We start from the raw sequence: 15,063 nt of genomic DNA on the forward strand, positions 1-15,063 counted from the left end.
CCAGCACTGCCATGCCTAGCATCTATACAGCCATGGTAAGGCTAATGCTTTACCGTAAGCCAGTGCCCCAGTTCCAAATTTCATATTTTTTCTTTCTATTTATTCATTTATTTTGGGGGCAGATATAGATAGAATGGGCATGACAGGGCCTCTAGGTACTGCAAATGAACTCAGATACATGCGCCATTTGTGCATCTGTTTTACATGGGTACTGGACAATCAAACCTGGGTCCTTAGGCTTCAGATTTCATATTTTAAGAGAGCATTAGCCTAGCACCCTTAGAAACTGGAGCTTGCGTTTGAAAGAGGCCTGGCACTGCGTAAGGTTATTTTCTTCCAGCCTCTTCCAGGGTGAGTGGGTGTTAGGAGACTTGGCCAAGGCCAGGGTTGTATCTACCAGTTTAGATGTATAGCACGGGCAGCTGTGGACGCCCAAACCTCAGAGAACTTCCATGTTCTGCCTGGCCCCAGCATGTCTTAGCCCGACCAGTAACTCATCCTGCCCTTCGTTTTCCTACCTTCACGCGGCTTATTCTCTCTGTGGCAGCAGGACTGGTGCTGAATTGGCTGCGAATCTGCAGTGTGTGGACGGTAACGACTGTGGAGGAGCAAACGGAATAACTTACTGAATCAAAGGGCCAACTTGCTCTTTCTAGCAACGACTGTTCTAACACTCAACGTTCTTTTTGTATCCTTTCTATTCCTTGCTCCCGACGTTGAACCTTAGCACAGGAGCTTTCTACAGCCAGAGACACCCTGCCAAATCCGTTCTTTCCTAGACGGTGCTGGGGCTGGCGATTTCTGGGGCGTGGGAGGCGGCCCCCGCCTCGGGCCGCGGGGCTCGGCTGCGCGCTCTCAGCCGGGGACGGCGGCTGGAGACTGGGTCTTGTCATTTTCAGCTCCGCGCTCCGCAGTTAACCGCGTCGAAGGCAGGGACCGCCCCGGCGCGCAGCTGCGGAGCCCAGGGCTTCCTCGCAGGCAGGGTGGCGGTGGCTCTGGCCGGGGACGGGACCCGCAGGGCCGCCGAGGGGCGCGGGGCGGCCGCCGCCTTGTCTCCGAGGTGACAATAAAGTTCGGGGAGTTTGAAGCGGGGCGTGCCCGGCCCGGCCGCGGGGTGTGGCCCGCCCGGGAGCGCGGCGCGGCGGCATGGTGGTCGCGGTGGACGTGCACCAGGTCTTCCAGTACCCGTTCGAGCAGGTGGTGGCCAGCTTCCTGCGCAAGGTACCCGCCGCGCGAGCCGGGGCGCGCGGGCTGTCCGCGTGCTGTGCGGGCGCCCGGGGTGCCTGCGGGCGCGCGGGCTTTCCTCGAAGGCCGCGTGCGCTCCCCCGCCGCGGCCCCGGGAGGAGCGGCGGCCCGGCTGTCTCGGCATCCCGGGATCTTCCAGCAGCGGTTAGAGCGCGGTCTACATGGACCGGCGCTACCCGGCTGCTTCAGCGCTTTCTGTAGTAGCAAACAGCTTGGGGACTTTGGGCAGATGGCTTCCCTCTCTGTAGCTCAGTTTGCTAATCTGCAGACTGAGGTCAGTACTCTAAACTCTCATTGGGGCGTGCTGAGGATTCGGTTGAGATCATCAGTAAAACGTGCTGATCACAGTGGCTGGTAATAAGGGTTCTAAAATATCATCCCTGTGTGTGCTACTTCCCAGAACGTTCAGTGGCACGCCAGGGCTGCTCCCAGGTCTGTGGCTCGTGCTATCAGGAAAGTGGGAAAAGTGCTTGAGAAAGGGACAGCTTTCAGACCTGGGAGATGAGACTCTGGATTCTGTGTAGTTAGCTCTCTAGGTGACCTTGGCCAGAAGTCTTCTCTCAAGACTGAGTACTAGTATCTATGAGATAAAGGCTCTGTCAGTTCCTTCAGCTTTCACAGTCTTCATCAAGGCTTGTAAAGGTTGTTTAACAGGTGTGTTGGGGTTCCTTCCCAATACACCAACGGACAAATAAATTTAGGGTATCCCTGAATCCTTGCCTTATGAATTTAAAGATTTATATAATTTATAGACCAGAGGGTAAGATTTAGAGAGACTTTATTGATTGAGAGAAGGAAAGAAAAGAGAGCTTCTGCCATGTGGAAGGCGGGAGAAGGTAGGGAGCCCACTTGAGAGTAGGGGAGAGTTACCAGAGCAGGGACCTGGAGTTTCAGGAGAGATGAACAGCCCAGAGAGGCCTGCCCACCTGGTAAACATTTACTTATAGTCTTATTGTGGTGTGTGTGTGTGGGGGGGGATGGTCTCCCTTCAGGCTCAGGTGACCTCTTAGAGAGGAGAGAGTTGATTGGTGTGGACTCTGGGGCTGGCTCAGGAAGAGGCCGCCAGGATGCCAAGTTTTTGGAGCTGAGCTTAACCAACCACAATATTATGATCAACTTTAACCCTTGTTTCTAGGAAAGGGGAACTCCTTCCCAGGGAGGGGCTCAGGTTGTTTATGGAAAAACAGATCTAGCTAACTCCTTTATATGGGTTTGGGTATTCGAACTCAGGTCTCAGGTTCACGACAAGCGCTTTATGTACAGAGTCCTCTCCACAGTCACTGTCATCACCCTCATCCTCCTTTTCTTCCTCTTCTCTCTCTCTTTTCAGATGGAATGTCAGGGATTGTTCATTGATTGTTTTGTTGTTGTTGTTGTTTTTGTATCTGGAAAGGATATAGCACCTCCTATACCATCAGCAAAAGTTTGATGAGTTGAATGAATGAGTAAATTATGGATCTGCTGTGGACTTTGCCTTAGGCTTGGCTTCTGGGCTCACAAATGGAACAGTCAACATCCCGTGTTCTGCCCAGACAAGCAGTTTGGGGTGTGGATTCCCAATGCCACTTGTGATAGGATAACTGAGATAACGAACTGATAATGAGAAAAGGTCAATTTTGGCTCACAGTTCTGGAGGGTCCAGTCCATGATCAGCTACCCTGGACTTATGGTGAGGCAGCGTCTTGTGCAAAGTGGTGGAATTAGTGCAAGGTGGAGCAAACCAGAAGGGAAATGGGCTGGGCTCCCCAAGTGCCTAAGGATCTCCAGACAAAGCTTTACTTCTTAAAGGCTCCTACACCCCCAATAGGGCCACCCTGGGGATCTGTTTTTCCACCCTGGGGAGCATTCAAGATGCAATCTGTGTCACACTGCTCCTTTGGAGAAGGACTGTCATCTTGAGAAAGGATCTCTGCCTGTTTTGAAGGGAAGGGCACTTTGTCTGGGCCTTGTGAGCACTAGAGAGTCTGAAGGTTACTTTGGAATAGGTCCAGTTAGAGGCTTCGCAGGCAGAGGCACATACACAGTGTCATACACTGTGCATCTCAGCTTCAGGTAGAGATTTTCCTTTAACTCAGCAGGTATTTTTGATTTGTCTTACATGTGTTGGGGAAACTTAGAAGGGCAGAGCAGATAGGCCATGCTCCTGTGGAGCTGATGGTCTCCAGCAAGAGACTGGCATTGAGAAATAAATGATGAGGAAATCAGACTAATTTCAGTGGGTGATGTGTGGGGCTCCCGGAGGCACAAAAGGAGCTGAGGTGTTTAGGCTGGCTTTCTTGGAGAGGTGGCATTCGGAACAGGCTGCTGAAGCATACTCAGGAGTTCTCCGAGCAAGCTGTGAACAGTGTCCATGTGAGCATTTGCTCTCTGTTCAGTATCACCTCTGTTCCTCTCAGAAACCATGACTGACTCACTCATAGTGTGGGGAAACTGAGGTTTGAATAGCCTAAGCAACTTCTCAAGCTTTCTCAGCTGGCTGTAGGACACCCAGGATTTCAGCTCATCTGAAGCCAAGCCCATACGCCTGGCCTCCAACAAAGCAGGCACTCAGTGGATTCTCAGCAGAGGACAGTGGGTCAGGGTCAGCTTTGCTATGCTCAGCCTTCCCTTACCCATTGTTGAAGTCAGGTTCGAATTGCTGGTAGAAATCAGCCAACCAAGAGCAGCTTGTGGGGAAAAAGAAGGTTATTTTGGCTTACAGGCTTGAGGGGGAAGCTCCACAATAGCAGGGAAAATGACAGCATGAGCAGAGGGTGGACATCAGCCCCTACCCAACATAAGGTGGACAATAAGCAACAGGAGAGTGTGCCAAACACTGGCACGAGGAAACTGATTATAACACCCATAAGCCCAACCCCAACAATACATTGCCTCCAGGAGGCATTAATCCCCAAATTTCCATCAGCTTGGAACCTAACATTCAGAACACCTATGTTTTTAGGGGACACCGGAATCAAACAAACACACCCATTTATTTATTTATTTATTTATTTATTTTAGACAGGGTGTCATGCAGCTCAGGCTGGCCTCAAACTTATTGGGCAGCCTAGGATGATCTTGAATTTCTAATCCTCCTGCCTTTACTTCCCTAGTGCTGGGACGACAGTTCTCGGCCACCATGTCAGGTTTATGTGATGCTAGGGACTGAACCTGGCCTTGTGCATGCTGGGCTCTCTCCCAACTGAGCAGATCTCCAGCTCTTCTTTCCCCTTTTGTGTCTTCTCTTCTTTGGGTCTGGTCATTCAAATGGACCCCTGTGACTGATGTAAGGATGGGGCTGAGCATTTGTTAGCCGTTACTCTGCTAAAAATCATTTGAAGAGCTCAGTGGGGGCTGGAGAGATTGCTCAGTGGTTAAGGTGCTTGCTTGCAAAGCCCGAGGATCAGGTTCGACACCCCAGTAACCATGTAATGTCAGATGCATGCCTCTGCAGTTCGTTTGCAGGGGCTGGAGAACCTGGTACACCCATTCTCTCTCTGTATCTGCCGTTTTATCTTTCCCTCTGAAATAAATAAATAAGTGAAAGAGCTCAGTGGCTTAACTCTGGGTGGGCTTTTCATGCTCATGATGCTGTGGCTCACGGCACTCATGGGGTGAGATTTTGTGTGCTGTGTGGCACAGCTGAGGTCACTTACGTAACTGCACTCAGGACCTGACGCAGTTCTTCCAGATCCTCAACGAAGCGCTGAGGAGGCTGAGGCAGGAGGATAGCCATGAGCTTCAGGCCAGCCTGGACAATATTGTAGACCTCATTGCAAAATACCACATAAGAGGGGCTGGAGAGATGGCTCAGGGGTTAAAGGTGCTTGCTTGCAAAGCCTGCCTGCTTGGGCTCCAATTCCCTAGTACCCATGTAAAAGCTAAATACACAATGTGGCCCATGTATTTGGAATTTCATTTGCAGTGGCAAGAGGCCCTGTTGCACCCATACTCTGTCTCTCTGTCTGTCTGAAATAAATAAAAATGTAAATGAATATACCACAAAACAAATCCACAAATCCCCAAAATAAAAACACAAACAACTCCCAAACAATCTAGAACAACACCAAACATGGTGTTTGTAAGGTTTGGGAGTGCCAGGACCACACAAACCACTCTGAGGCAAAGATCAAAGCTTTCATTCAGGAAAGCACAAGCCAGGACTGACTCTCAAGAGTGGAGCACAGCCAACCTGAGTTTCCAGATAGTGGGCTTTATAGGGCTCTTTAGTTGGGGGGAAGATGAGGAAGGGAAAAGTTGAATAATAACAATAAAAAAAGGTTTCTTTAGGGGAGATCTAAGATAGCCAGTGTATGAGACAAGAACAGTGACCAGATGACTTATGAGATAAGGGGCAGGATACCATGACCTAGGGGCACTGTTAGGTAAGGAAGGGATAATGGCTGGGCAGTTTCTTGGGGAATGTATATAATCAACTTCCTTATGTTTCTGTCATCATTCTGCTGCCCTTGGTGACTACATCTTGGGAGCCCATCCTGCCCTAACATTCTAGCTTTTTATTAATGACAAGGGACTGTGGTTTCTCTGTAATATCTACATGCTGCCTACCGGGGGCAATGAGTTCTTATTGGAGAGGCTGGATAACGTGGTCGATGGGTCAGGGCAGGTGATGAGGAGATGGTTCTTTGGTTGCTAGAGGCTGATAGGAAATAGAGGAGGGGCAGGTCAGTAAAAGTTGGTTGAAATTTTGGTGGGTGATTGGTTCACCTGGTTTAGGATGCATCTCAAAAGGTAGGGGACCAGGATAAGTAGCAAGTATAGTCCAGGTATGGACCCCAAGAGTGGCAAAATCCAGGGCTAGATGCTCCCAAAGATGTTCTATGACCTAGAGGGAATTGGTGTTTATACCTGAAGCTGGTAGGCCAGGGTTTTTAGTTTTTTAATTTTGACCTCTACCTTGCCTGGTTGGTTAACACAGTAACGGCATCTTTCATTTAGAAAAAGGCAGGTTTGTTGGCTGTCAAGAGGTCTAGGGCTCAGTGGTTCTGTAGTACGACTGAGGCCACAGAAGAAAGTTGTTCTTGTAGCAGCTGCAAGGCCTCGGTGGACCCCTGGAATGAGATGCTCAGTTCTGTGGAAAGCCTTTCATAGGAGATGAAGCTGTGGCTCAGGCCTTTTTTTTTTTCTTTTGGTTTTTTTGAGGTAGGGTTTCACTCTAGCTCAGGCTGACCTGGAATTCGCTATGTAGTCTCAGGGTGGCCCCGAACTCATGGTGATCCTCCTACCTCTGCCTCCCGAGTGCTGGGATTAAAGGTGTGTGCCACCACGCCCGGCTGGCTCAGGCCTTTTGCAGCCAATTGTGTGGCAGCTATAGAGGCTGCCAGGCTTACCCCTATCATCACGGGCAGGTGGACAGCTCTTTTGTAATGATGAGTCCACTTAGGAAGAAGGACTGCCAGCTCTCCCTCTGTGTACATGGTGAGGCTAGGTACCAAAGTGACTGGATTGCAAGGGCCCAAGTGTGTTCTCAGAGAGATGCAAGTATACAACATGGAGTCACACCAAAAATACATTTCCTTAGGTAAGGCATGGTTTTTAACAATAGAGTTATTCCTGAAAGCTCCCAACCAGCATTGAGGAATGCCCTTATGGCAGCAGTCAAGGTGGTTTGGAAGAGCAAGTGGAATAGGGAGTTTGGTGAGAGGACACCAGAAGCAGGGAGTGTCTGAAGCAGAGGTGACATTGCACAGGCAGACTGCAGTAATGAGGGCCACTCAAGTGAAGCACACGGGAAGCAGGCAGTGTGATTGGTAAGGTTGAGTTGATTGAGGAGGGAGAGAGAAGTATTAAGGGCGGGGGTGTGGGGAAGGTTAGATCACACAGATCTTCCTGGAGCTTTTCATGAGCCTGTTTGATGTCTAGAACAGTCTGCATATGGGCATTTTGGATGGTCTTAGGGGCATTTTGAATGGATCTAAATATTTCTTATCTAGCCCCCACAACGAGAGCCCACAGTGTATTGGGTTGCCACCCCTACCATCCCATCTGCCCACTTTTGGTCCCATGGATCTGTGATGGACAAAAATTACAAGTATCCCCTGAGATTTTAGCTGTGGTGGTTGGATGCTATAGGATTTAGTTGGATGAAAGTAGTGGTACTGCCAGGGTGGTGAGGGCACTAGTGAGCACCCTCCGGCGGTGCCAGTGTAGCATGCTGTGACGACTTGACCCTGAGCGAAGCAGCGACTTCTCTCATACCACCCCTGTACTGAGCTGGCTTCAGGGCAGTCATTGGCGACATCTTATTATAGAGAAGGTGAGGGAGATGGGCTCTGTGTCCCATGAGAAGACAGAAGGAAGAGTTAAGGAGCGTGTTATCCTTGTCAACAGCTGTGATATCAAAATGCCAGGCACATGGGGAGGATGAGCACTCAGAGGAGTGGGATAAAGGGTGTGGGGCAAGCAAGAGGAGACAGAGGGGCATCAGTGTCAAAAGGAAAATTCTGGGATTGAAAAGTTTAAGTCTGAGATGGCCCTTTAGGGTGGAGGTATACTTACTCTGGATGAGGTAGGGTAGGACAGAGGTGACTTGACTCTCTTGAGCTGTGATAGGTGGGTCCAACTGGGGATGTCCTGAAGATTTGTGGCCATGGGAATGGTTAGGATCACCAGATGAGGTCCAGTCCCGAGTGGCTTGAGTCCCTGTGGGCGAGATTACTTAAAGTAGACTTTATCTCCAGGGTTAAGTGAGAGAGTTGTGGCTCCCTCTGGTGGTTGGGGAAGAAGGCGGTCAGCATGGTCCCAGAGAAGGTTTCTTATAAAGGTGAAAGGTGGTAAGTACCCCAGGGTGAGGAGTTTCTGGTAGTAGGGGAGGTTGTTTAACAAGAAGGGGCTCCCATACATGAGTTCAAAAGGGCTAAGGAAGGAGGGGCCTGAGGAGTAGCTCTGATTTGGGTTAAGGCACATGGGAGGAGCTGAGGCCAGGATAGGTGAAGTTCAGAAGTCAGTTTAGACAGGTGAGTTTTGAGAATGGCATTTGCTCTTTCTACTTTGCCTGATGACTGAGGTCTATATAGAATATGAAGTTTCTGTTCTATCCCCAGGGCTCTGGATACTTCCTGGGTTACCTTGGAAATGAAGGCTGGTGCATTGTCTGATTGAATGGTAAGGAGAAGGCCAAAGCAGGGCAGAATAGACTTGAGAATGTGAGAGGCAACTATATTTGTAGTTTCTCCTGTCATGGAAAAAGCTTCAAACCACCCTGAGAAAGTATCCACCATAGTGAGAAGGTAGTTAGTCTTTTGTGAGGAGGCATGTGAGTAAAATCTATTTGCCAGTAGTAAAATCTGTCTGCCAGAGAAGAGAATCTAAACTGAGCTAAGCTGAGCTGAGCAGGGTGGCTAGCAAGAAGAAGACAGGAGCCGCATAGGCAAGGGGAAGTAAGTCTCAGTTGGTTGGTGGGTTGAGGACACCTGGGCCAGCCCATCCAGGGTTGTCCAGGTAGCTGTTGGACTGGGCAGCAGGGTTGCTGTAGATTAGTCTTGATCAGACAACAAAGTTCCATTTTTGTGGTGGCATGTGGGGTAGCATTTCATGGCTTTCTTTGAGTCTCAATCCCTAACTAAAACTGCCTTTAAAAAGCTATCTTTCGGGCTGGAGAGATGGCTTAGTGGTTAAGCGCTTGCCTATGAAGCCTAAGGACCCCGGTTCAAGGCTCGGTTCCCCAGGTCCCACGTTAGCCAGATGCACAAGGGGGCGCACGCGTCTGGAGTTCGTTTGCAGAGGCTGGAAGCCCTGGCGTGCCCATTCTCTCTCTCTCCCTCTATCTGTCTTTCTCTCTGTGTCTGTCGCTCTCAAATAAATAAATAAAGAAAAAAAAAAAAAAAGCTATCTTTCGGGCTGGAGGGATGGCTTAGCGGTTAAGGCGCTTACCCGCAAAGCCAAAGGACTGAGGTTCTATTCCCCAGGACCCACGTTAGCCAGATGCACAAGGGGGCATGTGCGTCTGGAGTTCGTTTGCAGTGGCTGGAAGCCCTGGTGTGCCCATTCTCTCTCTCTCTCTCCCTCTTTCTCTGTCAAATAAATAAAAATAAAATATTTAAAACAAAAAAAAATCTATCTGCCAGTCCACCCTGGAAAAGGAGCCCCTGTTTTGGTGGGGTTTGAAAGAGGGAGGGGGATGGATTCCACCTTGTGGGGAGGCCTTGGCGCAGAGTGAGCCTGTGTCACAGAAGAGATTAGAGAGGAGAGGTGAGGATGGAAAAGGAGTGGGGTCAGGAGTCTTTGTAGAGGGCGGGCTTCCACATGAATTAGATTACATAGGTGGGTCAGGATGGTAGTAGCTTGGAGATCAGGCAAGCAGTAGTGGTCACCCAGGAGTAGCCAGCCTTGTGGTCCCAGGATAGCACCCAGTTTTGGTAGAGTTTGGTACTGTTCTGGGGTGTATGAAGGAGTGATGGAGGTAGGGGCAAGGAGAAAGGCTGAAGCTGAGTGTGCTGTGTAGGCTGGATTCCCTGGGAACTCTGTCTGCAAAAGAGTTTCCCTTGGCCACAGGTGAGGTTAGAGCCTGGTGTCCCCTACAGTGAATGACAGCTGCCTTTGTAGGAAGATAGGAGGCAGGTAGCAGTTTAAGGATAAGAGGCCCATTAGTAATGGGGTTCCTTTAGCTGAGAGGAAGCCTCTCTCCTTCCAGATAGCAGCATGGTGATGTGGAATATGGACAGCATATTTAGAGTCAGTGTAGATGTTAATTGTCTTGCCTTATGCCAAGATTAGGGCTCTAGTGAGAGCTACCGGCTCAGCCTTTGGGGACGTACTCTCCTTAGGCAATGGGCCAGTCTCTATTTTCTGGTCAGCTGAGACAATAACATATCCTATTATCCGAGAGCCCTGTGAGTTAGTAGAAGAGCTGCCATCCGTATACCAGGTGTGATCAGGGTTGGGAGACGAGATAGATTCTAGGATTGTGATAGGTGAGTTCCTCTCGGGTCTCCAAGCAGGAGTGTGTAAGTTGTTTGGGTAGAGGCAGGAGGGTAGCGGGGTTAAGTGGTGGTTAAGTGGAGAACAAGAGTCAAGTGTGATGAATTGAATTTTAGATGGGGTCAGAGTAGATAGGCAAGAGTCAGAGAGTAGATCTTTAAGTCTGTGGGGGAGACGACAGTGAATTGTTGCCCAAAAGTAAATTTCTGTGCCTCTTGGGCCACAAGAGCAGCTGCAACAAGAGCGCATAGGCACGGTTGTCAGCCCGGGACAGAGGTTTCTAGTTGTTTGGAAAGACAAGCTATAGGGGCAAAGGATGGGCCCTTCATTTGACCCAGAACTCCCACTGCCACACCCCCTTTTGCTGTGGAATGAAGAAGAAAAGGCTGCTGAAGGTCTGGAAGTGCAAGGCGGGAGCTTTCCGAAGGGCATCACACAGGCAGGAGAAGGCAGCGTCTGTCTCTGACTCAGGGTCTAGGGGCTCATGAGGCTTCCCTTCGCCTTGTCATAAAGGGGCTTTTCCAGGAGGGCCAAGTTTGGAATCCACGTTCCAAGGAACCCAGCAAAGCCAAGATGAGAAAGAATTTCTTCCTTAGAGGTAGGTGGGGAGTTGTTTGTGGTCTAGGGGTGAGTTGTACTGCTGTGGGGTAAGGAGAAAGCCCAGGTGCCTCACTTAGGTTAAAGAAAGTTAAGCTTGTTTTGGAGAAACTCGATATACCTTAAATCTGAGAAAGTTAAGAAGCTTGTTGGTATGTTGTTTAGATAGAGAAACAGGGTGAACAAAAGATCATCTACATATTGTAAGAGTGTGCTGGTAACAGATCCAAAGATAAGAGGTCAGTGGAGAGAGCTTGACCAAATGGGTGGGGCCTGTCTCTAAACTCTGGGGAAGGACAAGTCCAGGCAAGTTTGAGAGGCAGTATGAGTATCAGGGTCCTCCCAGGTGAACACGAAGAGATTGTGGGAATCGGGATGGAGAGGGGAGAAGAAGGCATCTTTGAGGTCAAGAACTGAAAAATGAGTAGTTGAGGAGGGGGTGTGAGAGAGGAGAGTACAGGGCTGGGGACCACTGGATGAATGGGCATCACAGTGGCATTGACTTGGTGCAAGTCTTGGACTAAGTGGTAGGTCCTGTTGTGTTTGATAACAGGCAATATTGGAGTATTGCAAGGGGAGTGAGTGGGGTGAAGGAGGCCAGCTTAGAGCAAGTGAGAGATAATGGGTTTGAGGCTTTGGTGATGTTTGAGATTGGGTATTGAGGGTGGAGGGAAAGGACATGGGGTCCTTGAATCTGATGAGGCTAGGCTCGTGGTGAGAGGCTAGTGCCAGCAAGGAAGTGTCTCACACCCTGGGATTAACTTTGGAGACAGGGTGGGGGATACCTGGATCCTTTGTAAGGGAGGTGTCGCGAGCACTCTCAAAGATGATTGGTTGAGAGGATTCTGCCCACGAAGGTCAATGATATGGAGACACTGGTATACTTGCAAAGGAGTTTACTGGGATGAAAGTCACACACAAGCAAGTCCAAACTGTCACAACTAATATTATAGCTAATATATAACCAAATTATACTCATCACTACTAACACAAGAATATTTCTAACGAGTCTAACATGTATACAACCTGATAACGTGAGACTTGGGCTGCAGTAACGCGAGACTTGGGCTGCGACGTCTCAGATGCTTTACAACCTGGCAACGCGGAGTCCGTGCTGCAACTTTTTTCTCTCGGTTCACGGTGTTTTCTTGGTTCGCGGTGTTTTAAGCCGAGTCTTGATCGTTCGGACAGCGTGTCGGGCAGATGAATTCGGATCGGTGATGCGTCTCGCGGAGGTCTCGGTCCGGACTGCTGAGCAACCTTTCAGTTAGTCATAGTGTCGGGAAGACTGAGACAACGGTTGCTGAGCAGCTGGGGTTTTTATACTTTCCACTACTTATCTAGAGTTCCACACACACACCTGCTAATCTCCACTATGTCACCGCACACAGCTTACTCTTAGTTTTTGCTTACAAGGTTTGACTTTGCATTTTTACTCTCACAAAAAAAAACTTATTTATCTAAACTGGCCCTGGACCATATGCTGGTCCTTACATGCTCATAACAGGGAGGGTGTTGGCGTGAGGAGGAAGACAGGGTGTGGGTGGTAAGTCAGAGAGAGACAGAGAGAGTTTTTGCATAAGATCTTGACCTAGGAGAGGAACAGGAAAAGAGGGTATTATGAGAAGTGAGTGGGAGAGGGGTGTGTCACAGACTCCACAGGGTAAGGGGGGAATGATGCATGGGGAGTGGGATAGGCTGTTAATACCCAACACAGAGATCTGTAAGGGAAAAGTCTTACCAGAATATGATGGCAGGACTGACCAACTGGAACTTGTATCCGTTACAAATGAGGCAGGCCTTCCTGCCTGCTGGGCTGTGACCCTGGGCCCCTCCATTGTGATATGAAGAGTGTTGGTGGGGGCTGAGGTCCCAGGGCACCATGAGTCTTTGGCTGCCAAGCCTGGAAGATCAGTGATTGGCTCTTGTGGGGGACAAGGTGAAGGGGTTGGCATATCTTGTTGAGACAAAGAAGGACAGTCAACCTTCCAATGTTCAGCAAGTCTGCAGTGAAGACAGGGTCCTGGCGGCGGGCGTGGGCTGTGGCAGGTTTTTATCTAGTGGCTAGTGTGACTACACTTGAAGTAGGGTTTTGGTGGTGAGTATTGTGGCCCCATTGTCTTCTTTGGAGGAGGCCTCAGGGTCACAGCCTGTCTCAGTCTGTTCCTGGTCCTCTGTTATTAAAAGCTTTAAATACCAGGTCAAGCAGATCTCTCTGATTGGGTTGAAGGCCCTTTTCTGGGCATTTAAGTATCTTCCTGATGTCAGGGGCAGATTGGGACAGGAAATGGGTATTGAGAACTATCTTGCCCTCATGGGAAGCAGGGTTGAGGCAAGTGTATTGGGTGAGTGCCTCATTTTGGCATCCATAAACTCAGCTGGATTTTCATTAGGCCTCTGGAATTTGTAAAGATTGACAAACTTATGGGCTGCCTTTTGGAGGCCAGACAGGAGGCAAAGAATCATTCTATCATGGGCCATCCACCTGGGGAAGTTAGTGGGAGTATGGTATTCCCATCAGGGGACAGCAAGTGTCCCCTGGGAAAGTGTTACCAGCTAAGTGAGCCTCATCAGCATGGGCCTGAGCAGCCACCTAAACACGTTCTCATTCATCAGGAGTGAGAGTGGAGGAAAGGACTACGAAGAGATCATGCCAGGTTAGGTCATAGGCCTAGGTGAGGTAGGAAATTCTTTGGTATAGCGAGTTGGATCAGTAGAGAAGGACCCTAGATGTTTTTCAATCTAGGGTAAATTAGACTCAGAAAAAGGAACATGAGTGCAAATGCTTCCTTCAGTGCCTGCAACCTCACATAAAGGGTACATTCTATCTGTGAGAATGCGTACACTGGGCAGCAGGGGAAAGAGGAGATGGGCAGCAGTGGTGGTGGTGGGCATGGAGATGGAACAGGAGGCAGATGAAGGGAGGGTGGAGGGATGTGGGCATCAGGCTGGGGGTCAGGAAAGGTTGAGGGAGCTGGAGGACCCGGAGGAGCTGTTGGGACCGGATCATCTGTGGCATCCGGGTCAAAAGCAGATGGTGAGGACGAGTGTGGGGGAGTCATTGAATTAGAACACATTCCCGAGACCCTGGGCTGAAGGGCTTTTTGAGAAGAGCAGGTAGAGCAGAGAGAAGGCCGTGCACGCAGAGTGACAAATGCTTGAGTAGAGGGTATTTCAGACTACTTGCCTGTATGTTGAGTAGAGGGTATTTCAGACTACTTGCCTGTATGTTGGCAGAAGTTTTCTAAATCAGTGAGAATTTGGAAATAGAAAATGCCATGTTTAGGCCATTTGGACCCATTGTCCAGCTTATAGTGTGGCCAGGCAGAGTTGCAGAGAAAGATCAGATGGCAAGGTTTGATGTCGTCCAAGAGTCGTGGGGCTTTAAGTTCTTAAGAAGACAGGCCGGGGGTAGTATAAATTGGTTTGGAGGTTTTATTCCCCGTGGAAGCATAAGAGTATAGTCAAAGGGCTAGCGAGAGGAGACAGAGAAAGAGCAAGACAAAGGTGGGAGAAAGAAACCAGGGCTTAAGTTGGATTTACACAGGACTCCCTGGCCCATTAGGGTGGAGGTGTACTGATCCCTGGACGAGGTAGGGTCGGATGGTTGTAATTGACTAGCCTGCCTCCCCTGGAGCAGTGTACACACCTGTGTGAAGCAGCTCCTTTTCTTGCCCCTCATCTGTGAAATGGTGATACTACCTACTTTCCAGGATTGTTGTGAGGATCAAAAAAATCTAACAGTTTGACAAACAAAATATAACAAGTGTTTTATTTTTGGCAAAATATGCTTTCATTTTTCTGCTAGGCTCTCTGTATTTGTTCTTTGGCTTGTTTCAAAAGAAGGCCCTTGGCAGAAGGGACACTCATATGAGGATCTTCGGAGATACTTAATCTGATCATGTTCAGTGGCCTGTGACGCTGTTGCAGAGTGCAGGAAGTTCTGTTTTAAATAGAATCTTCTGATCTGGGGCTTTGGTATGTTCAGCTTGCCTTCCAAGTTCTAATACACTACTATTTTTAAAACCCGAAGAATGTTTGCTCTCCTTACACCTGTTTGTTGGATACCACAGGCAAAATATTAGCTGCTTGCTTTCACAGATAAGTGGCACCTTGAAGACAAACAATATAGTACTCTTTGTTTGTGGAATGGCGCTCCTCAATGAAGCTTTTATGGAAGAGTACTCTGAGACCAGACATGGTTTATTCATCAAATGCTGAGCTGTACTTGCCCTGAGCGCAGTGACTTCACAATGGGTTCTGCTTGCTTTCTTTGTATAATTCTCATTTTTCTTGCTCTCG

At 49.1% G+C, this 15,063-nt stretch overlaps 1 protein-coding gene across 4 annotated transcripts in view; it reads left to right on the plus strand.

Annotated features, from left to right (window-relative positions):
- Positions 1 to 1,118: 1,118 nt before the first annotated feature.
- The window catches only part of Prelid2 (PRELI domain containing 2), a 140,176-nt gene continuing 126,231 nt past the window's right edge, over positions 1,119 to 15,063 (plus strand). For all 4 annotated transcript variants that reach the window (XM_004664715.2, XM_004664714.2, XM_045133166.1 and 1 more), the window contains exon 1: positions 1,119 to 1,221. In XM_004664715.2, the coding sequence (XP_004664772.1) occupies positions 1,147 to 1,221 (75 nt within the window). In that variant the 5' untranslated portion in view covers positions 1,119 to 1,146. The remainder of the gene's footprint in view (positions 1,222 to 15,063) is intronic.

This window comes from Jaculus jaculus, chromosome 13 (assembly GCF_020740685.1).
Source record: "Jaculus jaculus isolate mJacJac1 chromosome 13, mJacJac1.mat.Y.cur, whole genome shotgun sequence".
NCBI lineage: Eukaryota > Metazoa > Chordata > Mammalia > Rodentia > Dipodidae > Jaculus > Jaculus jaculus.